Raw genomic sequence first — 24,362 nt, forward strand, 5'->3', positions numbered from 1 at the left:
GATTGTGAGGTCTTGGCACCCTTTCTGTCTGCCTTTCCCCCAAAACTGGCTCCTCCAGACATACACATGTGTACATATGACCCTTCCTCTCCTGGGGCTCAGAGGCCCAGAGTCTCCCCAGAACCTGCAGCCATTAGGCCTGGGCCCCTCCGCCTGGTGGCTGTGGTTGAGGGGTCACGGTGTCACCCCTCCCTGCTGGTGGTGTGTCGTGACTGGCACCCCTTCCTGCAGTATCACACTGCCAGCCCCCTCCCCCTCAGAGCCCCCCTCACCCAGGCTTGTCCTAAGCACTGAGCTCAGCTCAGTTCCGTGTCCTCCAGACCCCACTGTCCACTTCTGAACACCGGGGGCTTCCCCACACGTGTCCCCCTGCTTCTTAATAAATGGAATTCACTTGAAGTTGTTTCAAGGGTCATCGTTTATCGTGTCGCTTTGTTTTTCCTTTCTTTTTTCTTCTCTCCTTTTCCTTCCTCCCTTCTTTTCTTCCCTTTTCGCCCCTTCTTCCTTTTTTGCCCCTTCTTCCTTTCTTCGGGTGCTTGGGGGAACGTGTTTTAAGAACAAATAATGTAATGACCTCCCCTGAGCCTTGCTGCCCGGGTGAAGCGCTGAGCTGAGCCTGCCCTTGGCGACCGCGATCCGGGGATGGAGCGGAGCGGTCGGGTGGGGCCTGGTGCCCCTGTCCCAGTGCGCGGTGGCGCTGTCCTCTCCGCCGGGCTGAGACGTCCCCGCCGCACCAGGCCCTAACCCCCTCGCCCTCCCTTCCCAGGGCTCCTGCTCCACGACGTGACCATGGCCGGCCTGCAGGAGCTGCGATTCCCCGAGGAGAAGCCACTGCTCCGGGGCCAGGACGCCGCGGAGCTGGTGAGTAGTCGCGCCTTCGCGGTCCTGGGGGCGGAGGGCGCCACCTCGTGGCTAAGAAGGAAACTGCGCGCCTTTTCTCTGGTCTGATGGCAAGCAGCTGGCCGTCCATCCTTCTAGTCTGGCCGATGGCAAGGAGCTGACCCTCCGAACCGCGACGCAAGCCAAGCGCCAGGAATCCTCAGACCATCCTGGGAAGCCTTGTCCCTGCCGGGAGAGAGTTCCGCCCGGGCTGAGCGCCCACGCATCTAACATCCAGCCAGCCTCGCTGGGGCTTTGGCTGTCTTTGAGGCAGGGAGGCTTTTTAGAAGAGTTATTCTCGTTTCGGTGATGAGAGAACTGAGGCACAGAAAGGGTAACTCACTTGGCCAGGGGCACAGAGCTATCAGGGAGTGAGGCCGTATTCAACCCCTGGTCCTGGGCGGCCTTTGGACCCCAACAGGGTCCCCGCTGGCCAGTGCTGCCTCCAGCAGCAGATTCATGCTTCCCGCCTCGCTCAGCCCCCTCAGGCAGGCAGCTTCTCTTTTCTCCTCACAAGCCTCTGAGATAGGTGGGCAGGCATTACCAGTAGAGCCCCAAGGAGGAGTGGGCCCAAGGCACTGGAGGTTGCTATTTTACCCTAAAGGGCCCTCATCAGGACTCCAGACCTCAGATTCCAGAATTAATTCTGCCCGCACTTTCTAGTAATGGTCACTTCCAGCATGGCTCCCCTTTCCCTCCCTGCAAGGAAAGCCTGGGGGTCCACTGCTTGTGGAATTCTGGGGCAGCATAGCTGCAGCTGTGTGCTGGTTATGCTGCCAGGCCCCCTCACTTTGGAGATGGGGAAGCCGGGAGCCCAGTCCCTGGGTGCTCAGCACACCCCCTTTCTGCCCTGCCCCACCTCCCGCAGCCTCTCTCCAGAAGGAGGTGAGCCCCAGAGCCGCTGAGCACCGTGTGTGGGGACAGAGTGGCTGTGCAGGCCCCAGGGAGCCAGCCGCATGAGGCTGGCAGTCCTGCCCCAGAGAAGGGCACACTGTAAAATTTTTAGTTTTAACTGGAGAATAATTGCTTTAAGTGTTGGGTTGGTTTCTGCCATACGACATGGACGGGCCATCAATATACATGTATTCCCTCTCTGCCCCATGCCTGGGTGCATGCTCACCCACTCAGTCGTGTCTAACTCTATGGACTGGAGCCTTCCAGGTTCTTCTGTCCTTGGGATTTCCAAAGCAAGAATACCGGAGTGGGTTGCCATTTCCTACTCCATGAGACCTTCCTTACCCAGGGATCGAACCTGCATCTCCTGCATCGGCAGGCAGATTTACACTAGAGCCACCTGGGAAACTCTGCTGCCTCCCCTACCCCATCTCTAAGACAGAACCTTGAGCTAACTTCTAAGGTCTGATTGCCTGAGGGCAGCCCCCAGCAATGGTCACGAAACACTGGTGAGCTGGACACTGTAGACTTTTTTTTAATTAATTTATTTTTAATTGAAGGATAATTGCTTTACAGTATTGAGTTGGTTTCTGCCAAACATCAACATGAATCAGCCATAGGTATACATGTGTCCTCTCTGTCTTGAACCTTCCACCCACCTCCCTCCCCAGGCCACCCCTCTAGGTTGTAGCAGAGCCCTGGTCTGAGTTTGCTGAGTCATACAGCAAATTCCCATTGGCTATCTATTTGACATGGGCTTCCGTGGTGGCTCAGACAGTAAAGAATCTGCCTGCAATGCGGGAGACCTGGGTTCAATCCCTGGGTTGGGAAGATCCCCCGGAGGAGGACATGGCAACCCACTCCAGTATTCTCGCCTGGAGAACCCCATGGACAGAGGAGTCTGGTGGGCTACAGTCCATGGAGTCGTAAAGAGTCGGACACGACTGAGCGACTAAGCACACTCAGCTATTTTACATATGGTAATGTATGTTTCCATGTTACTCTCTCCATACAGTCCACCCTCTCCTGGACACGGTAGACTCTTGACTCTGATTCCACTCCCTCCCTGTTCCAAGCCCCCATCGTCTCCTCCGGGTGCTCCATGCCGGTACAGGATGTGCATCTATGTGTGGCAAAGAGAGCTGAGGGCACCTTGACCTCACATGTTCTCTTCCACTCCTCCCCTTGGCAGGGCACCCCAGGAGATGCCCCCACACCCCTTCTTTCTGCTTGGAGAAGCCGCCCCACTGGTCTCCCTACTCTGTCCACCTTTTAAAGTCCATCATGTCCTTCCTGGCATTCTAATGTGCTCCATGCCCTTGTTCCAGCCCTTTGTGAGTCCTGCCCTTGGGCTTGGTAAGTCACCCTTGAATCCTAATTATAAATTTCCCTTTTTGCTTAGGCCGACAAGATTTGATTTCTATTACTGGCCACCATCCCTCCCGAGGCCTGTTTTTAACTATTGTTCTTGGCTTTGGTAAGGGACTCGGGTAAATTTATCCTTTTTTGCATACACCAAAAAATAAATAAGACATACCCTGTCATTTTCCGCATTGTTGCCCAGCGGCTGCCGTTGCTCTCGGAGTTACAGCCACAGTCCTTCCCTGGGACCAGCATATGCTCTGTACCACCCCCGACCTCCCCCCGCCCCACTCCTCTCCTGTCTCTTGGGCTCACTGTTCTTCCATGACCCAGCTGATCATCTTCCCAGCTGTTCCCTCTGCCTGGGATATTCTGGCTGGAGAATTTGCAGAGCTGGCCCTTCATTTTATTCGGGCTCTGCTCAAATGCTCCCTCCTCAGAAAGGCCTTCTCTGACCACAGGGTCTAATACTGACCCCCCTGCACACCCTCCAGGCCTGGCCCTCGCCACTCTTGGGCCTTGCCCCGCAGGCTCCTGGGGCAGAGACCCTGTCTGTTTTGTTCCCTGATCCCCTCAGTTCCCAGCACAGCACCTGGTACCCAGTAGGTGCTCAGTAAAGACTTGGGCCAGGTGGAAGCTGTAGACTGCGATGTGCTTCAGAAGAAAGAAGTTTTCCAGAACTCTCTGTAAAGTTCCTCCAGCCCACAAACAGCCTGTCTTTCTAGGCATGCAGGCAGAGACCGGCCTTCGTGTGAGGGCACGATGGTGGCTCTCAGGGACCCCTGCACCCATCACCAGGGCTCAGGGGCAGGGGGGCTGCCTGCTGACACAGAGTGTGCAGCTGTGGGTGGTACAGAGAGATGAGGGCACCGTGGCCTCACACGTTCTATGCGTCTCTCCCACTTCTCGCCTTGGCAGGACACCCCAGGAGATGCCCCACACCCCTTCTTTGCCCAGTCTTGCCTGGCACATTGCTGCCCCTTCCTTCCCTGGTCGGAGTCCCTCTGACCAGCCCCTGGGCTCTGCCTTCTTCCTGCTGCCCTTGGTGTCTCCCCTCATCCCACCTGGACCTGAATATGCCTGTACCCCCAACCCCTCCCACCCACGAGGGTCCGCGTCTGTTCTCCTCCGAGGCTGCAAATCCCCAGCTCAGTTTCTCCCCTTTCTGCAGTGGACCTGGTCACTGGTCACATCTGCTTATGAGTGGCCTCAACCCCCCGCCCCCCAGATCCTCCTCCGTCCTCTCAGCGTGGCCTTCCCAGGTTTCAGTGACAGCTGGTACAGTCCTGCCTGCCTTGCTCTTGGCCTCTTTCCCAGGCGGTTACATCCACAGAGTCCCCCTGTCCAGCTACATGGGATGACAGTACCTGTCCCCTGTCCTTTTGCACTTTGTAAAATCTTTCGCCACCTGCCAGGTGTAAATTCCCTGGGTCTACTGAGGAGTGAATGCGTCCATGTGATCACCACCATCCCTCCACTATTTGAGACTCTGAAGTCGTTGCTTGCTGTGCCCGGGGCTCCGTACCTGCATCCCCCACCTGGATCTCCTTAGGCTGCCCCCGGGCCTCCTCGCCTCCCCCCACCTGGGCCCTCTCTCCCACCTGTCTTCCTCGAAATGGTCGTGTGGCTCCTCCCAGCCTCCGGCATCTCCGGGTTGGCTTGTGTTATTCCTGCTGTTTCTTGGTTTGGGGTCCTGTCCCTTCCCTTGAAAATCTCCTGCATGCATCTCTTTCCCTGCCCACCCCCCTTGCCGGGCCAGGTCTTCTGGTGACAAAATTCGTGAATATCCAGCCTCCTTCCTTTCCCCCAGGGCCCCGCCCGCTTCCTCGGAGGGTCCAGGAGTGGCTGCCTCCGTGTTCTCCTCCCCTCCCCATGCAGAGAAAGCACCCTGGCCCTGGGGGAACAGGAGGGGAAGGACGGCCGTTGTTGATGTCACCTGAGACAGGTGGAAGCCTCTTGGTCTCCTTTTTGTTGTGAGAGCCTCTAGGCCCTTCTGATTCTGTCTGCCACGCCTCCATTCCAGCTGCCAGAATGCAGGTGGATGGACTTTGCGTTTTGAGAGGAGAACATCAGCGTTGCTGGTTTTCGCCCTTTCCCTCCCTTCCCTGTAAAGCGGGCTCATTTCCTTCTTGTTGTGCTCGGGGACCCTCCCCTTCTCTTGCTGTCCTCCCATGACATCCTGGTTCTAGTCTGTCTCCTTTGTCCACATGGTTACGCGGCAGCCTCTGTAGCACCCGGAGCCCAGTGCAGGGGTGCCAGGACGGAATGACTGCTCTCCCTGCCCTCAGTCAAGCCTCACGGACACTGAGGCTCGGAGGCTAAGCCACCTGCCCACAGCGAGCAGAGGGGAGCAGCGAGGGTTCTCGGCAGACACGAGAGAAGGCAGAGCAGAGGCCCCAGATCTCTGCTCTTCCTGGATATGTGGGATCCCGCCCGCCATGAGGTTTCATTCCCCAGACAGAGTCCCAGAGAGGGTGCCGATTGTCCAGGGGCCTGCAGGCTGCATCAGGGAGAGCCTGGCAACTCAGACACAGGGGGTTTGGGCTCCCACTCCGCTCTCCACCTCCACCACCTTTTAAGCACTGGGTATATCTGAACCCTGCTCCCCTCCTTGTGACGTCAGACTTGTTCACCCGGGGCTGCTTGAGGAGCCTGGTCCATGCCACGCTTGGTGCTGAGAGCTGAGCCAGACACGGTCCACCCCCTCTGGGTACCTACAGTCCAGTGGGAAGAACAGGTACCAATCAGATGGGCACACCATCAGCAGAAATGAGCCGAAAAGCCAGCCTTTGAGAGGCGGGTCTGAAAAGGTGGGGGCAGCTATGGCACGAGCCCAGGCAGTGCCTTTGTGCAGATCAGCAAAGCCCACTTCTCCCTCAGGGTGTGGGGCTCGGCTTCCCCATCCTCACAGTGGCTGTGACAGTCACGCCCTCATCCCCCAGCCTCTGATCTTGTGCCCCGATGGTCGACCTTGAAAACCATCTGAGGGGCCAACGGGCAGAGTGATGAACAGCAAGAATTTGGGGTCAGAGGTTGTTCCGTCACTTTCTCGCCGTGTGATTCAGCCTCTCTGAGCCTCAGCCTTCTCACCTGCAAAGTGGAAATCTTCACATTTTAAACTAATAGGTAAAAAAACACTAGGAGGTAAAAATCCATGTGTGTAGCTGCTCGTAGCTTCATCTGTCACATACTTAATGGCTTGAAACCTGGTGCATGGAAAGCCCTGGGTCACTTTTGTTCACATTAAGATAGACTAGGGAGGAACTTCCCTGGGGGTTTAATGGTTAAGACTCTACACTTCCACCACAAGGGATGTGGGTTCAATCCCTGGCCTAGGAACTAAGATCCTGCATGCTGCAAGGCTCAGCAAAAAAAAAAAAAAAAAAGATGGGAACAGCAAGTGATACTGCTCAAGGCAGAGCCCCTTCTGGTCACCCTTCCCTGCCTGGCCAGCCTGGGGCCTAACGAACCACCCTTCTCTGTTTGCCCTCCTGTAGGAGAACTCTGACTCCTTCCTCTTGGCTGTGGACACAGACTGGAAGGTAGGTCCCCACTCAGCTTCCCCAGATAGGGGACCGACTGCTGGCCGGTACCGCCCCCCCCGACCCAGCCTGTTTCAGACGAGGGTCACAGCCTTTTTGAGTGCCCCCAGCCTGAAGCCACAGGGACTGGGCACCTGGCAGCCTTCAGAACCATCCCTACTGCTCACAGCAGCTTTGCCTGGCCCCCTACCCCATGGAGAAATGCCCCCTCCCTCCCTGAACAGGACAGGGGAAGGCGGGGAGGTCTGGGGGAGTGAGGATGCTGTCATCTGAATCAGCACTTTCCTCCTATGAAAGCCAGGTTGATGCTCCTAATAGCTCTTGTTTCCATGGCAGCAGTTGCTCGGGACAACCATGTCCTCTTCAGTTTGATGCCAGCTTCCCTGGGAAAACTGAAATCAGTCTTTGTGTTTATTCCTCCACATGATGATTTCTGATTTCGCTCACTTGGCCCGCCATTTCTCCCCTGTGAGTCCCAAGGTGGCCATTTATTTCTGGGTCTTGGAGAACACGCGATAGCAGACAGAATGGGAGCCTCACGGGGTTCCAGGGCCCTCATTGGCCATTAAAACCTATTGACCAAAGTCAGACCTTTCTGGGACCTTCCTCCTGCCTGGCGGGAGCTAGCCCTCAGGCCACCATCCAATTTAGGTCAGTCTCCCAGCCCCATGACAGCCTCGGCCTCGTGGTCTGGACGCAGGGGTGACGTGGGAGGTGGAGCGGCCTGCAGACTCCTCCCCCAGGAGCATGGCTCTGAGAATGTGGATCTGAGCCAGGCTTTGGACCCTGGGTCACGTGCCCCTTCAAGGACACAGCGGAGGCGTCAGAGCAGCGCCTGGGCACATGCTCCTGTCTGCTGGGAGCTCCGACTCCAATCACAAAGGCCTCTGCTGCTAGGGAGGACAGGATGGGGCCTGGGGGAGTGGGGACCCAGGAGCCAGTGGCAGGGGAGGGATGTGTCCACAAGGTAGCCTAGGCCAGCCAGAGTGCCCTTTGTCCTCCTTGCTCCAAGTGAGGGCTGAGGAGTGTGAACACACAGCCCCTTTCCTGTGTGAGGGACTACTGAAATAAAATCCAGGGCAACGAGCCGCTGCCTGACCCTGAGTGGGACTCCTCAGATGCCAATTGTGCTGCCAGCCCCCAAAACACACACATCCTGGGAGGTGGATTGGGGGGTGAAAGGTGACAGAATCCTGGAATCCTCTGCACCCATATACCGGGCCCAGGCCAGGGTGGGCCACCCCATGTGTGTGAGACCCTGCTTCTCAAGATCTTTGCTTGGTAGAGGGCAGCATGTATTAAAAAGCACCTTACTCTCTGCTCTGGTTACTCCACACAGGTTGCTTTTTGTTAAGTAAAGCAGCTGCCAGGATGGTCCTTATCTGGGCCAAGGATTTTATCCTGTTCAGTCCCTGGCCTCAGGGGGCCCAGTTGTTGGGGGAGGCAGAAGGACCTGGTCCAAGTTGTGACCCTGCCATGTTACCACCAGCACAGCTCACTACCTCATTCATAGTAGCCAGACCCTGGCAGGTTTGACCTCCAGATCAAACCTGGAGGTCAAATTTGAGGCAGCTCAGACCCCAGGTGTTTGTAGGCTTGATGATGGTGCCCTCGTCCCTGGGCTGACTGTGACTAGTGGCCTCCATGCAGCCCCTGGCTCTGAGCCCTCTGGCTGTGTCATGTTGGGCAGGACCTCTCTGTGCTTCATTTTCCTTGTTTCTAAAGTGGATGTTCAGAGGACAAAATAAGGTAACATAGCAAAGCATTTGGATAGGAGTCTGGCACGCTAGAGAACCAAGGCACTAAGCATTTATAACTCTCAATAATGTGACCTCATGGGACTTCGCTGGTGGTCCATTGGTTAAGATTCTGCCTTCCAGTGCAGGGGGCTGGGGTTCAATCCCTGGTCAGGGAAATAAGGTCCCATGTGCCTCAGGGTATGGCCAAAATTTTTAAACATAATAAAAGGTAATAATAATGTGAGGTACTGGTAAGCTCCACTGCTCCCTCGCTGAGTGGGAGAATTCACTTCGCGGTGCTTCAGATTCTTCATCCTTTCTCGTATATGGTCTTGTGAAGATTATGTATTATCCTTGGCAGCTACTTATGCAAGCAGCTACTCTGCCTTTCTCCCATTTAAGATATGACGGCTCAGAGTAGTTGACTGACTTGCCAGAGGTCACACAGCAGAGACTAGCAAGGTTTGGCTCCCAGGACCTGAGCCTGCCTTGTTCAGCCCCAACAACTGTATAACCTCCAGGGAAGAGACCCACAGTTCGGAGAGGCACACAGATTACCGCATTTCTCTCCTGGGCAGGCCTGGGGTTGGGTCTGTAGTGATGTATGTAGCTTCTTATCATCCTCCTAGGAGCTCTGTGAGGAAGGCACAATTCTTGTTTGACAGTTGAAGAGACTAAGGCACAGAGGAGTGAAAAAAATCTTGTCCGAGGTCACGCAGCTAATGGATGAGAAAGTTGAGACTTTGACTCAAGTCTGGGGATTTGAAGTCATTGAGCTGAGCAGAATTGGGGGGTCATGGCTTGCAGTGGCTAGTATCCAAGGTCACCTAGGCCCAAGGGTGAAGAAGGCCACTCAGAGGTTCAGGTGGGCATAAGATTGGATGGGGACCGTGGAACAGGGAACGTGGGCAGGACATGAGGTGCTGGGGGACTCCCATTCCAGGCCCTGGCTGCCCTTGGAGTGCACAGGCCCCCGCATTCTGCACCAGGTCCACATGGCGAGAGGTCAGAAAGGGGCAGGGAAGTTATTGATGCTCGCTCCCCGCAGGCAGAGGACGTGGCCTGGAATAGCATAGAGGATGGGTGCTGACCAGGTCACCAGGCACCCAGAGACGGGGAGGTGACTGCCTTTCCCCAGGGCAGCTGGCCAGCATGCACGGCTGTCCATACAAGCTGGGGCGAGTGGCAGGTTCCTTCACCAAAGCGACAGAATGGGGGCACAGGCGCCCGCGCCCTCTTTGTTGCTCCTGCTCCTCTCAGTCCCTGGGCTCCCTCCTCTGCGCCCCTCCCTGGCCTATTTCCTCTCCTCTGTTCTCCTTTGCCTCCTGCTTCTCATCTGAGTGCCCTGCCTGCCTGTCTCCAGCCAGCTCTTCTTCCACATCCTGAGCCACGTAACCCCCAGCACCTGTCCTGCTCCCCAGAGACTCGAGAGCCAAGCCCCAGGCTGGGTGACCCCAGAAAAGAAGGCTGGGTGTGGCTATGGGGAGACGGGCATGTCCACGTGGACAAGCTGCCCCGCCCCCGTTCCACCTCCTCTCTCTCCAGGGGGACTCTGGCCTGGGTGCAGGATGAGGGTGCGGGAGGACAGAGCTGGTGTATGCCCACCACATCCCTGGTCCCGAAATCTCTCCAGGCCCCCTGGCCCCAGAACCCTCATTTCCCTTCTCCAGTGGGCAGGCACCGGGCATACATGTGAGCAGATTGGGGAATGCCCAAGGGGAGACCCTGGGGGTAGAGGAGGAGCAACCTTCTGGGGTAGAGTCACAGCCCAAGTTGCCGCAGGCAGCAGTGACTCCCCACACCTCTCCAGGTGACAGGATCCAGGCCTTCCTGATGTGGAGGCTGGGCTTGGGAGCCGCTCAGACTCTCCCTGCTCCCAGGGTATGGGTCAAGGGCTGTGCTGTCTAGGGCACCCTGGCCTGCTCTGCTGTGAGAGGCTAATCTGTACCTGCCACCGGGCGCACCTATACATGTGGCCTCTCGTCTTTTCGGGGACCCGGTGTGCAGCTGCGGTTCCCAGCCTCTGTGCGGGGCGGGGGTGGGTGGGGGGGTGAGTGGGTTGCCGGAGCTGGGGACCATCCCGACTGATGTGTTGCTGGGGGTGGGAGGAGCAGAAGCCGGTGAGCGAGGACCGTGGAAGCCAATCGGAACCAAGTTTTGTCTCCTGAAAGCCAATCCAGGAGCAGGGGCTCCGGGTGAGCGAGTGGCTGCTCACAAACCCCGCAGGGAGGAGGGGCCAGGCCAGGCCAGGCAGCTCCCCATATAAATGGCCCCGCGAGCTGGGGCCCCACCATAGAGCCGCTGGTCTCCCACCTGCGCAGCCCCCTCCCTCTGGACTCGGGTGACTCAGGCCTTTGTTTGCCCTTCCTGGTCGAGGCGGGTGGCCTCCCTCGGCAAGATGCCGGAGTGCTGGGATGGGGTGAGTGAGGACTCTGGGGACCGCGAGGTCAGCGGGGAGGCGGGGGCATGCTCTGCCTCTGTCCCGCGGTGCTTCTGCCTTCAGTTGGCGCACCCTGGGGGTCACAAGGCAAGATCAGCGGGTCCCAGGCTTCCTGGTGACCCTGGTCCGCTGCGTGCTTGGGAGGAAATGTTGGTGGGTCCGCGGGGGAGGACGGGGAAGACTGAAATCTCTGCGGAAATCGAGAAGGGCTGTGACTTGTCTGTCAGCCCGTGTGGATGGGTGTGCGGGCGTGTGTGTATCCCACTGACAGTGTGCCCTCTGCCTGGCACGTGCCCAGCTCTGCCTGGTGCCTGTGACCCCTTCAGCGCTGCAGAAGCTGTTCCCTGCGGCGTCTGGGGGGTCCGTACCTGCAGGTGTCTGACCTGACCCTGCGAGGGTTGTCATGGTTGTTGGGGGGGACAGCATGCAGAAGCAAAGAAGTCTGGGTTGTGTGTGGCTTTAACTGGGCCGTCAGGCTGGGGTCCCTGCAGGTGAGGAGCTTCGAGAAGGGGGTCTCTGTGCTGTATTTTCTGCGCATAGGAGGGCAATGCTGGGGCGATGAGCCAGCAGGGTAAGGACCTGGGGGGGCGGGGCGGGGCGGGGGCGGAGACGGGAGGGGGGAGGGGGGGGGGAAACAGGACACCTCCTCCCTGGGGCAGCAGGCGCCCTGAATCCGTGCAGTTCTAACTCTAAGGAGAGGCAGGGGCAGACCCATCCCTCTACTCCCGGGCCTACCCTGCGGGGTCCAATAGCCATGGGGCCACCCCTGACACCCGCACCCAAGCAGCGACGTCAGCGCCTCCTCGCCGCTGCAGATTCGGTCCTCTGAATTATTGATGCGTTGACGGGAAGAATCCAACCAGCCCCACAGGCGCGCGTCCTGAAGCCCAAGTCGGAGGGCTCCCCTCGCCACTCCCCGCCCCAGCCCTCAGGGTCATGGATGAGGGGAGCGGGACAGGCAGAGAGAGGACATCAGAGCCCCCTCCCGGACTGCCGCAGTGCCTGGCGCTGGCGCCCACCTGGAGGCGGGGACGGGCTCTGACGTCACCGGGAGCCAATGAGAGCCCTCGGCCCTGAGGGTTGGGGGCTCAGAGCGCGCCCGCCTGCGGCCCTCGGGACGCCCCTCTTGGGGACGTCTGGCCTCTATCAGGATGAATTGGATCTGAAGTTCTGGTTCAGAGCGGGTGCAGGGAGGTCGGCGGAGGGTTCAGCCAAGGTCACTGGGCAACCGGGCCGGCGCCCACGTCGGCGTGCCCAGCCCCAGCCCTTCCCGTCCCCTGGGAGCTGAGCCTTAGTGGGCCAAGCGCCACGCTGAGTCTCGCCGTCCTGGGGTGATGGGGGTGGGTCAGGGCGGGGATGGGGACCCAGGCAATCACACCGAGACTGGGGCAGGCACCCCCTCACACACACACACACTTAGGGGCGGTGGAGAGCTGCGAAGACCCCTTCTTGGCCCTGACTTGTGCTCTGCAGGGCTAGAGCTGACCCCACTGCCGCAGGCAGCGCATTGCAGCTCTAGTGCCAATGGGGGCCCTCTCCTGCCCCAGCCCCCACCCTCCATAGCACCGAGCGTCCTTCCTGCCCCCATTCCTTGCCCTTCACAGAACTGAGTTCCTTCTGCTCACCCACCCTACCCCGTAGCATTCATAGCACTGTGCACCTCTCCTGCCCGCATCACGCCCTCCATAGCAGCCTGGGTCTTTCCTGCCCCAGCCTCTATCCTTCATTGCACCGGGCATCCTTCCTGCCCTGCTCCCTGCCCTTCATAGAACTGAGCTCCTTCTCCCAGCCCCCTCCATAGCACCGTGCACCCTTCCTGCCTCCTACCCCGCCCTCCAGAGCCAAGAGAGCATGGCCGGGGTTGGGGGGGGATGAGGCAGGGCCCTCCAGCAGGGACAGGCAGCTATGGGGAGGGGTCTGCTCAGAAGTCTCTCAGGTGGAGCTGGATCGCTTCCTCAGAAATAGCAGCCTGAGAGAGGCACCCCCAAGATCCACCCTGCCTGCCCTCTCTGAGCTTGACCTTGGGCAAGTCAGTGCTCCTTGGCCAGCCTCAGTTTCCTCCTCTGTGAGTGAACAGAAAGTACATGAAAAGTGTCTGGTCAGTGGTCAGTGAGCAGGAAGTGCTACTGAAGGACAGGCCTGGGCCGTGCAGAGGCTGCGGTGGACCCAGAAGTGTGGCTCCCGGCGTGTGGCCTTGGGCGCCAGGGTTGGCACCACCAGTCCTTCCCTTTTGGAGATGGGGCCAGGCAGTGGTCCTCTGAGCCCTGACCCAAGAAGGCCGGTCACCTAAGGCTCCCCTTTCTTGTCGGAGGCAGAAACTTTGTTTCTCTCTGAATATGAGTGTACTCCACTAAAAGGTGGGGAAAAGCGCTGCTTCTGTCTCACATAACACCTGGCACACAGTAGGTGCTCAGTCACATGGTGATTCTCCTTGACCTTAGCCTGACCTCCAACTCCCTAGGAGGGACCACCCACCTCCTGCTGTCCCTAAGACTCTCCCTGAGAGGGCAGGGCTGTTTATTCAGCATTGACAGACCTGCTGGGAGTCTGCCTGTGAGTGGCCAAGAGGGACCAATTCCCAGAAAGACCAGCCAGCAGGGCTTGGGGATGCGCCCACCAATGGCAGCCCCCTTTCTGGGGCCAGGTATCAGCTCATCTAGTTCTCCCTGAACCCCCATGAGATGGCTCAGAAAGAGGTGGTTGAAGCACAGAGAGGTGCGTGTCCCACTCAGAGTCACACAGTAAGGGGCAGAGCGGGTCCTGAACCTGCAGCACTCAGCTCCTGCTTCCTGAAGGACTGATGACCTTGAGCAGCAAACCCAAGGGGGCTGACCCAGGAGGAGCCCAGAGCCGCCACTGCAGAAGGCCTTTGGGGGAGGGGATGGTGTCTAGCCTGGCCCTGCCCAAGGGAGGCCTTGGGGATCTCAGAGAGGCAGGAGCGAGAGCCTGGGGGTGGAAATGAACAGCTGTGGGGGTGGGTGGCTGGACTGGCTGGCATGGGGTCTTCACCGTGGATTCTAGGTGGGCTGCGGCCCTTTTGCAGGGTTCTGAGTCCAGGGGGAACATGATGAGGGTGGGACTCAGTGGGGATGGCAGAGCTGACCCAGAGGGGCTGCAGTGAGATGGGGAAAAATGGGCCTCACTGGACCCTGGAGGGCTGAGTGCTGCTGGGCTGGGCCGCCCCACTGGCTGGTTTGCGGAGGAGACTGGAATGTTCATGTGCAGCCCAGTTTATGTTGCCCCTGTGCTGAACACCCATGGGGAGAGACGTACCCTCTGGTCTGTCCCCTCCGGGGGCTGCTGGGGGTGATGAAAAGGGGATGCCTACCCTATGGGGGGGAGGGGTGAAGGTCCCACCATAGGCCCAGCAGCCCCCAGGCTGCTCCCCAGCCTCGTTTCCCAGAAGAGCCAGGAGTGAGGGGCTGCCCAGAGGGTCCAGCGCGGTCTCTCCCCTCCAGGAACATGACATCGAGACGCCTTACGGCCTTCTGCACGTGGTGATCCGGGGCTCCCCCAAAGGGAACCGCCCAGCTATCCTTACCTACCATGACGTGGGGCTCAACCGTAAGTGTGCCCTCCTCTGCCTAGGGTCTGCCGGAATAGTGAGGCCCCCTCCCTCCCCACAGGGCTGTGTGGATCCCCACTCACGCTTAGCTCTATGCCTCCAGCCATGTGGGTCTTGGTTTCCCCGCTGAACCATGAGGCTGATCATCACCTCTGCCTTGACCTCCCTCCCAGCATCCATGGGCCTCATGGGCCTCCCCGTCCCCCCACCCCTTCCTCCCACTTCCGCGGTTCCTTGGCTCAGCCAGAGCTGAGAGCTGTGTCTTTGCAGACAAGCTGTGCTTCAATACCTTCTTCAATTTTGAGGACATGCAGGAGATCACCAAGCACTTCGTGGTGTGCCACGTGGATGCCCCCGGTCAGCAGGTGGGGGCGTCCCAGTTTCCTCAGGGGTAGGTACCAGGAATGCCCTGCCCCCAGCTTTCTCTAGGCCCCCCTACCTCCAGCTGCCCCAGACCTGACTTCCTGCTCCACCTGCAGGTACCAGTTCCCCTCCATGGAGCAGCTGGCCGCCATGCTCCCCAGTGTGGTACAGCACTTTGGGTGAGTCCCTGCCCAGTCTCCCACCCCAGAGGTGCCCACCACCACCACAGGGCCAGCAGCTTCGAGCTGAGGGCTCAGGGCTATGGCTAGGTCTGCACTGGATGGCCATCACGGGGAAAGAAACCCCTGGAGTGACCAGCATGCTCTCTGTCAGGTTCAAGTACGTGATTGGCATTGGAGTGGGAGCCGGAGCATATGTGCTGGCCAAGTTTGCAGTAAGTCTACCCACCACCACCCCAGGCCCAGCTAATCCCAGGACTGGTCCCCCCAGGGGCAACCTGCAGGAACTTTCTGAGTTCTTTCTTCCTCTCCTCCTCCCTCTACTTCCTCTTCACTTAGAAAAGTCCTTTTTTCTTTCTTTCCTCCAAGGAAATTAACTTTAAAAAAAAGTTAATTTTTTCATACATTTCCTTAAAACACTATACTCTGTAAGTTGCTCAAACCATTATCCAAAACCAACAAGCTATACAACTAATGAGCCACTAAGTAAGGATTATCTTAATTCCTCATTCACTAATTAGAGTAATACTTAAACATGAATCATTTTTTAACCAAAAATTACACTTACGTTAAGTTTTGAGGTTTAAAAAAGTCAGATTTCAGAAACATCATGTCAGGCAGGAGGAGCCCACAAGCTTTCCATCTCTAAAAAGAAAACCTTAATCTTTAGGACTCAAAGTATTTCTTTCTTCAAAACAAAGAACAAAACAAAAAACCTGACCAAGAATTTTCAACTCCAGTTTTGACTGCAGTACTTAACCACCTTGTTAACTGTCAGTCATTCCCTGCCACCCCAGACAACCTTGACATGACCGCAGTATGTATATATTACCATTTTCTCCTAAACACGGGCAGACAGTCGAACGGAAAACTCCAGTCTCTTTTACAATGTCTAACACAGAACAGGCTTTGGAAAGCTCAGTTTCTTCACATCACTAGGGCTTTTTCTATGAAAGCAAAGAGACAGTATTTTATTGAAGATGTTTAGTTCTCAGTGTTGCAATAGTAACCTCTTCAAGTGAAAGTCACTCAGTCCTGTCCAACTCTACGACCCCATGGGCTTTACAGTCCATGGAATTCTCCAGGCCAGAATACTGGAGTGGGTAGCCTTTCCCTTCTCCAGGGGATCGTCTCGACCCAGGAATCGAATTGGGGTCTCCTGCATTGCGGACTGATTCTCTACCAACTGAGCTATGAGGGAACCTCTTCAAAGATATATTTAAAAGCTGAAAAACTGTGATATAGGCATAGAATCCAAATAAAAGGATTGTGAAAAGTTCCGGGTGGAGAGGAGGATGAGCAGGGCTGGAAGGGGCGCAGGTTTTCAGCTGAAGGCACTTGGTCATCGATTGCACCTTGGAAGCCCTTACAGAACACGTCCTCCTCTTCAGACCCTTACCACCCCCCACGGCCCACGAGACAGGCAGGGTTGGAACTTTACAGTCCGTTTTCTAGTGGAAAGATAGGGGCTCCCTGCACCCCGTCCCGCCCCTCAAGTCCTGTCTCCCTGTCACGGCAGCTCATCTTCCCCGACCTGGTGGAGGGGCTGGTGCTGATGAACATCGACCCCAACGGCAAAGGCTGGATCGACTGGGCGGCCACCAAGGTGAGCGCGATCCACCTGGAGGGGGGCGGAGCAGGGGGCAGGCCGGAGCCGGAGGTGGGGCGGGGTGGAGCCAGGAGCGGAGCCGGGGCGGGGGCGGGGCCGGGGCGGGGGCGGGGCCGGAGCCGGAGGTGGGGCGGGGTGGAGCCAGGAGCGGAGCCGGGGCGGGGGCGGAGCCGGAGCCGGAGCCGGAGCCGGGGGCGGGGCCGGAGCCGGGGCGGGGGCGGGGCCGGAGCCGGGGCGGGGGCGGGGCCGGAGCCGGAGCCGGGGGTCGTGCGAGGCGTCACTTACACTGGCCTCCGCCCGGCCTGCAGCTCTCCGGCCTGACCAGCACTTTACCCGACACGGTGCTATCCCACCTCTTCAGCCAGGTAAGGGTGTGCGGGGCGACCTCATGCAGGAGTGGGGTGGGCGGGCTAGGAGCCTCCCGAAGAGCCTGGTTGGGGTGGGGTGGAGTGGGGCGGGATCGGCAGTGGATGTAGCATCTGAGCTGAGCTGCCGCACCCCTGCCCTGTGGTGAGCCAGGAGACTGCGGCACCGAGGACTGGGAGGGGTTCCCTCGCCTCTGAAGGTCATGGGCTCCCCACGACAGTCTTGCTGCCTCCCTCTCCCCACCATCACTGGGGGTGGGGCAAGGGCTGCTCTGCGATGCCCACTCTGACGTCCCTGTCTGTGGCTCCCCTCTGTGGATGCCTCTCACCGCCCCCTTCCCCTCCTGCCGTCCCCCGGAATCCAGGAGGAGCTGGTGAGCAACACAGAGTTGGTGCAGAGCTACCGGCAGCAGATCTCGAATGTGGTGAACCAGGCCAACCTGCAGCTCTTCTGGAACATGTACAACAGGTATGGGCGGCCGGGGGGCCGGATGGCAGCACCGAGAGGGGAGGGCTCACATAGCTGGGGGATCCCTGATTCAGCCGTCCGAGGGAGGAGGCCAGTCGCTGGCCGGCTGGCAGAAGAGCAGACTATCCAACCTCCGACAGGGGTGACCTCTTGCCCGGGGTCACACCCCTGGAGGGGCAGAGGGCGAGCAGGGCTTGTCCACTTCTCCTCCACCCCTGGCATCGCTGGCAGGAGCAGTGGGGAATGTGGGCACCACCCCTGCCCCCACCACCCTGAGCCTCAGTGCTGACAGCCAGCAAAAGTGGAGAGGAGGAGGGATGAAGTGCTCGGCGGAGCCCCTTGGGTTAGTCCTGCAGGGGAGTATCCTGCAGCTCCTACTGGCATGTCCTTCCTTCTCTTTTTTCCTGCAAATATTTCTTGAGCCCCTGCTATGTGCATGGTGCTAGAGAAACACTGGAGAGGGAGAGGAACCCCAGCCGGCCTCCCTCTAAGGCCCAGGACTCCCAGCACAATGGTGGTCACAGCCCGTGATGACAGCCAAATGGGAGGGCCCACCTGGCATGAGCTGGAGAGTCTGGGAAGAAGTCACATGCGGGGGGCCCTAAGGCCCTTAGGTCCCTGTCTCCCCATTTCACCAATGGCATCCGTGAGGATCTGTCTCACAGTCGAGACACCAGAGCGTGAGCCCCAAGTCTGGGACCAGCCCGGCACCTGGAGGGATGTTGGGCCGTAATTGCCATGTGGAGGGATTGGGTATGGCTGAAATATAGCAGGTCAGGTTGGACATGCTCCAACACACCGCCCCGGGATCCCATCATGGGATGCCCGCCTCTGCCTCCCCCTGCAGCCGCAGAGACCTAGATATTAACCGGCCTGGGACAGTGCCCAATGCCAAGACTCTCCGGTGAGTGGCCCTCCCCCTCCAGCCTACCTGGCCCTTGCACACACTGCCCCCCACCTTGCTCCGGTGCCCAGGCCAGACGGCCCTCTTCCTCTGTGCCTGCAGCTGCCCCGTGATGCTGGTAGTCGGGGATAACGCACCTGCCGAGGATGGCGTGGTGAGTGAGGATCGTGCCCAGGTGCGGGTGGGAGGCAAGGGTAAGGGGTCACTGGCTCCTGGCCCGCAAGGCCAATCCTTGACCCAGCCCCTGGAAGCCTCGGGGTGGGCCCTGGCTGCTGGGCTCCTCATCCCACTTCCCCCCATCTTGCCATGCACTTCTGCCTGGAGCCACCCCATCCTTCAGGTGAGGGAAGCCTGGAGACAGGAGGGCCCTGGGGGCAGGATCAGGCCGCTTATTCCCTCTGCCCACCCCACAGCAGTGCAGCCCCTCTGCAGTCTCGACCCATTTTAGGCCCAGAGACTAAGATCTCTCTTTTCTCTAAAATCTGATTCATTGGTTATGAAATAATCTGTGAGCACAGGAGCGCATACCCCATTACATCTGGGACCATGTGTCACCTCTCCTGTTGGAACTCTGACAGCAGGCAGCCTGGGGGTTTCATGTCCCCCTTAGCACAGAAAGCCGGGGTTCAGGAATGCCCAGGGAAGCCCCCCTGCCCAGTGTGCACCTAGACTGTGCCCAGGGGCCGGGGGAATGGGGTAGGGCTGTGCCTGCTGTCTTAACACAGGCAGGGCCAGAGTTTCAGAGGCTTCAGGTCTCCTGCTGACCTTCGGCCCTCCCTCACCTTGACCTCTGACTCCTGGGGTCCCTGGTGCTTTCCCAGCCTCTCCTGTGGAGGTGGCCCTGGCTCCCTGTGAGGACTGGGCCCAGCCCCCACCCCACCAGCAGTGGTGAGTGGAACAGAGGGTCTCAGGCCCTCAGGAAGCCGCTTCCAGATCCCAAGGGCCTTGACCTTTCTGAAGGTGCCCAGGGAGGTGCTGGCTGGCCTGTGTCTGCCCCCTGCACTCCCTCCCTGTCTCCCAGCCCTGGGAGAGAATCTGCCTTAGCACTTGGGGCAGGGGGTGCCCCTGACACCCTCAGGTGCCTCACCATGCTGAAGCTGCTCCTTGTCCCCAGGTCGAGTGCAACTCCAAACTGGATCCAACCACCACGACCTTCCTGAAGGTGAGGCCTCCCCCTCCCCTCCATGGGCCCCCCCGCAGGGAGGGGTCCCAGCCAAGGCGGGAGCAGGATGATGTGTCTGATCAGGGGACAGGCAAGGTGTGGTGGGAGGTGGCCCCTGTTCAGTTCACCCCCTCTTTTCCCTGCAGATGGCAGATTCCGGGGGTCTCCCCCAGGTCACACAGGTGAGACTCTTGGCCCTCCTCCCATCCCTTACCTGACCCAGGGTGGGTGGGACCTCCCCCCTCCCCGAATCCCAGGCCGCCAATCAGACCCTGTGCCTGTCCCTTGTCCTGCAGCCTGGGAAGCTGACTGAAGCCTTCAAATACTTCCTGCAAGGCATGGGCTACAGTAAGTGTACTCCTCCCACCACACCCCAGTGACTAGGGAGCAGGCAGCAGGTGGGCCTGTGAGCACGAGTCCTTTTCCAGGGCCGGATGTTGTGCCTGGGGACTTCTAGGGCATCTTCGCCTAGACTGTTAAGTTGGTGATGCCAGGCCGATCCCTGCCCTCCTGTGCCCTTGGAGAGGGAGGCTTTGGGGCACTGTTTTCATGGCAGGGCTGGGCCTGTTAGGTGGGGGGGGGGTTCTCCCAGCCCTAGGGGACCCAGGCCTGAGGCTGAATCCTGCCAGGGAAGCCTGCCTGGGGGTGAGTCATCCACACCATGCCCCCAGCTGGACCTCCAGCACCCGAGAAGGGCTGGGAAGGTGCTGGATGGTGCGAGGGGCAGCAGAGAAGCGGGCCTGGAGTCTGGGAACTGGGGAAGGCACGGGAGGCATCTGGGTGTGAGGAGAGCTGAAAGCAGCCATGCCTGGGGGCAGCAGACCTGAAGACCCTGAGGTCATAGGGGCTGTGGGTGGGTGGAACTGGCTCCCTGCCACCTCCAGCTTCCCCTCGTGCAGGGGTGAGACCCTGCTCATGAGCCTCTCCCACATGCACACACAGCCCTTCAGTGACACAGGCGTATCCCCTGAGTTCCTCCCGTCTCCCCCTTATGCCTGGCTCTCCTCCTAGAAGCAGACTTCCTCTCCCTGAATTTGTTTTCTTCCGCCTCCACTTCAGTCTCTGGAGCTTGTGTCTCCTTGGTAGGACAGGCCTATAGGGAAAGACCGGGGGGGTCCAGCCAGGAATTGAACTCCTCCTGGCCTCCAGGGGACTGGGCCCCTTGCCAGCCTGTCTGGGGACAAGTGGGGCAACGAGAGGCCAAGCCCCACAGTGAGACCCGGCAGGGACACAGAGCTGCGGAGGTGCCTGGAGAACACGGCTGGGACGGGTGGGTAAGCGGTACTTGTCGGGGCCGGGACCTGTTCCCTGGGCCCTGGGAGGAATACCATCATGCAGCTCAAGACCTGGGAAGATTTGAGAGATTCTACAGGCCTCTACCCAGGGCTTCCCAGGCAGCTCAGTGGGAAAAAAATCCACCTACCATTGCAGGAGACCTAGGTCCGATCCCTGGGTCGGGAAGATCCCCTGGAGGAGGATATGGCAACTCGCTCCACTATTCTTGCCTGGAGAATCCCATGGTCAGGGGAGCCTGGCGGGCTATGGTCCACAGGGTCACAAAGAGTCGGACACGACTGAGCACGCACCCATGGGCCTCTATCCCCGGGGATACTGAGCCCAGCGGAGTGGTGAGGGTGCGGGAACAGGTTAGGTGTCCTCAAAGGCCTTGTTGGCAGAGACCCCAGGACTGCAGCCCAGGCTGGAGAAGCGGAGGCTGCTGAGTACCCCACCCTGCTCTCTGGGCTCCTCGGGGCAGACTGACATCAGTGGCTCCTTCTGGGGCCGCTGCAGTAATGAGGGGGCAGGAGGGGGGCCCTTGAGGCTCCAGCCCTGCCCCCAGCCTCTCTGTACCCTCCTCTCCTCTCTGACCCATCTCAACGCCCGGGCCTCGCCCGACCTCCTCTTCACCCGTGTTCTGTGTCTCCCCACCCCGCCCCCTGGCTCTGTCTTCTCTCTTAGTTGCATACTTGAAGGACCGAAGGCTGAGTGGAGGAGCAGGTAGCCCGCAGCCCCTCCCCTGATGCATGGATCCCCCGCCCGCCGCCATCGCCCGGGCCCCTCTGCTCCTCCCTCTATGCAGTGCTGCAGCCAAGCCGCATCTCGCCGCTTTTCTGTGGGCTCTATCCCGTTTAGGGCTCCGGAGTGGCCAGGCTTTAGACCAGTCGTGCTTCTAGGTTCCCTGGGGCCCCATGGCTTCCAGAGCCCTGGCAGTTGGGGCCAGAACCTCCCAGAGGTGTCAGGCCTGGGGTCAGGGGCAAGCCACACCTGAGCTGGACAGGTGGCTGGCAGAGGTCAGGACAGAAGCATTTGCTCCCTATGAGTTTATCTCACTTGTGTGACTCTCTGAATAATGGACTGAGGGCCGTCTGAGGCTACCACACCTTGCCCTTCTTTACAGAACTGATCTCCCCCCGCCCGGCCCCATTGTCCTCTTGAGGGAAGCAGAATTAGAAAGAACGTCCCATCCTTCCCCGGGCTCAAGGACACCTGGTCGGTCATCAGTTGCTGCCCTGTTGGGCCACAGCTCTGGCCCACTCTTGTGAGGAGGGTCCTGCCAGCCCCTGTGGCCCCCGCCCCTTGGGCGCACTCCCTGTCACTGGCGTTGCATGACCGTAGAGCCCTGGCTGCGGATGGGCCTCCGTGCCTTCGTCGGAAGAACGGGTCTCGCTGGCTGCTTTGCTTGCGTAAATCCTTCTCCCTTCTCCCACGTGCCCGTGCCTGCCCCGCTGGCCCGTCCTCATCCCCGGTGCCCTTTCTGTCCGCAGTGCCCTCGGCCAGCATGACTCGTCTTGCCCGCTCTCGCACCGCGTCCCTCACCAGCGCCAGCTCAGTGGACGGCGGCCGCCCACAGGCCTGCACCCACTCGGAGAGCAGCGAGGGGCTGGGCCAGGTCAACCACACCATGGAGGTGTCCTGTTGAAGCCCCAGGTCTCGCGAAGACGCCCACTCGCCCCCCCCACCCACATTGACGTCCCATGGCCACCCTTTCACAGCTCATTTCCCCTTTAGTTTATTTTTGTGAGGGCGAAGGGGAGGAAATGGGGTTACTTCTCTTTTGTTTAAAAAGAAGAGGGGATCCGTCTAGAAGCTGCTGCGGAACAGTCTCCAGATGGTTTGAGGGGCTCACTCCTCCCCACCTCATTCCCCTCACGCACCTCGTTAACTTGGCTTACTCAGTCCCTCTCTTCCGACTCCCCAAGGCCCAGGCACAGTAAGGGCACCGTTCCAGGGAGGGAAGGGGATTAGCTCAGGAAAGACTCAGAGTCCTCCTCTGACCAGGATCCAGGGTAACATCCTGGGTCAAAGAAAGCATGGGTTGACCCCCTGGGCCAGGCAGGTTTGAAGATGGGGAGAAGGTTTTGAGGTGGTGGGTGCTGGGCCAGCAGGAACATGGAGTCCAGCTCGTGCGCTGGCGTGAAAACCAGGAGCCAGCCCCTTTCCCCTGCAGCCCCAACACCAAGCACGTCTGTTTCTGGTCTTAGCACCTATGACAATTGTCTGAACAGAAGCCACAAGGGGGCGCCACTCCCAGGCAGCAGTTTAGCGGGTGCTCTCCTGGTAGGCCTGGTGCTGTAGAGCCAGGCAGGCAGGGGCTGAAGAGGGCTGCTTCACCTGAGGAAGACAGAACACGGAGGACCTGGAGGGCAGGAACCCCACAGACTGTCCCTTCCAGCCCCATACTCGGCCACCTCCTGGCCCTGGCCCGTTGCTGAGCCAAGGCCCCAAGGCAGAACGTCACCTGGTCCTCTGCCTCCATAGGGAGCTGACTGGGGCTGAGGTTAAAGGCTGGGATAGCCTTTGAGTGTTGGGTGCACTTCTGAGAACTTCATGGTGACTGCTTTTGGAAGCCTGCAGACAGTGGCGGCTCAGAGTTCCCATAGAGTTCCCTCAGAGACCCCCCTTTGTGCCTCCAGGTTCCATGGAAGACAGCTCAGTCAGCAGCAGCGTGGCCAAGGTCACTAGAAACGTTTCTAGAGAGAGTTCTCATCAAGCTCTGCCAGCGTTTCACGCGGGCATCACTGACCACGCTCATGTGGAGAAAACTGTCCAAGGTAGCCCCACATCACCGTCTTAGCCAGGTGGAGGAGGCCTAGGCTGGGGCTTGCTGGGTCCAGGGGTGGGAGGTAACGTTTCTGGAAGTGAACAAGGGCCAGGCAGAAGAGCGAGGCTCCCCACACACCCCAGCCCCTTCCTGTCACCTGAAGCCCAGGACTGTGCCATATACTTCCTATCCACCACCTTACCAGGTAGAATCTCCTGGCCCGGAAACCAGAAGCCATTTGTCTCTGAGCCTAAATCAATTGCCATAAGCCCCCAAATGGGCAAAGAGAAGAGGAGAGGGCAATGAAAAATGCAGGACTGTGGAGGGGGGTGGGTGCGTGTGGGGCTGAGGGGACGCCTGCATCCACATTTCCTCTGCACACGTCACCCCCTTCTATGCTCTTAAGCCATCACTCTACACTGCTCTAGAGCCCACTGGAGTGTTAGTCTGCCCCCAGTTCTGTTCACTCGCGTGCTTCCTCTGAATATCAAATGTGACTGTTTGAAAAGCTGGTAGAATTAATCCCTTACTGTAGATAGATCTGTGAAACTTGGATTTCTTTTCTGTGTTCTTTCAGATGAGATATCTATAAATACCTATACATTATATATATATATGTATATTGGGTACCCCCGCGTGTGGCTTTCCATTGGAGGTTGTGTCTTCTTTGGTCAAAGTGAACTTTTAATGGAATTTATTATTTTCCTCTCTGTACAAAGTGAAGAGCCTACTCTTGTGTATTCTGGTGGCTGATGTCGTGAGACTTTGAGATGACAAAATGTAAAACAAAACCCCTTGTCAACATAGAAAGAGTTAACTGTGCTGAAAAACTAATAAAGTAATAAGAA

General features: G+C 58.8%; 1 protein-coding gene across 9 annotated transcripts; it reads left to right on the forward strand.

Moving 5' to 3' along the window:
• Window positions 1-774: 774 nt before the first annotated feature.
• On the forward strand, window positions 775-22,392 carry NDRG4 (NDRG family member 4). 9 transcript variants are annotated; one of them, XM_068992319.1, is made up of 16 exons: window positions 775-861; window positions 6,633-6,681; window positions 14,265-14,420; window positions 14,692-14,812; window positions 14,901-14,963; window positions 15,118-15,178; window positions 16,483-16,569; window positions 16,881-16,937; window positions 17,303-17,406; window positions 18,254-18,310; window positions 18,413-18,464; window positions 19,425-19,472; window positions 19,619-19,654; window positions 19,769-19,820; window positions 21,432-21,470; window positions 22,238-22,392. In XM_068992319.1, the coding sequence occupies exons 1-16, from the start codon at window positions 790-792 to the stop codon at window positions 22,390-22,392; spliced, it is 1,209 nt and encodes a 402-aa protein (XP_068848420.1). In that variant the 5' UTR covers window positions 775-789. The 9 variants fall into 9 exon arrangements, with proteins under 9 accessions (XP_068848420.1, XP_068848422.1, XP_068848421.1 ...); XM_068992321.1 differs by having other exon boundaries at window positions 6,633-6,677; window positions 14,315-14,420; XM_068992320.1 differs by lacking the exon at window positions 21,432-21,470.
• Window positions 22,393-24,362: the final 1,970 nt, after the last annotated feature.

Source organism: Capricornis sumatraensis, chromosome 20 (genome assembly GCF_032405125.1).
Source record: "Capricornis sumatraensis isolate serow.1 chromosome 20, serow.2, whole genome shotgun sequence".
In the NCBI taxonomy this organism is placed as follows: domain Eukaryota; kingdom Metazoa; phylum Chordata; class Mammalia; order Artiodactyla; family Bovidae; genus Capricornis; species Capricornis sumatraensis.

Bases quoted from the DNA above. Each gene is read 5' to 3' on its own strand.
- NDRG4 (XM_068992319.1), top strand. From the start codon at position 790: ATGGCCGGCCTGCAGGAGCTGCGATTCCCCGAGGAGAAGCCACTGCTC. The intron at 15,179-16,482 runs GTAAGTCTACCC...CTGTCACGGCAG, and splicing joins ATGTGCTGGCCAAGTTTGCA to CTCATCTTCCCCGACCTGGT. The intron at 18,465-19,424 runs GTGAGTGAGGAT...CCTTGTCCCCAG, and splicing joins CACCTGCCGAGGATGGCGTG to GTCGAGTGCAACTCCAAACT.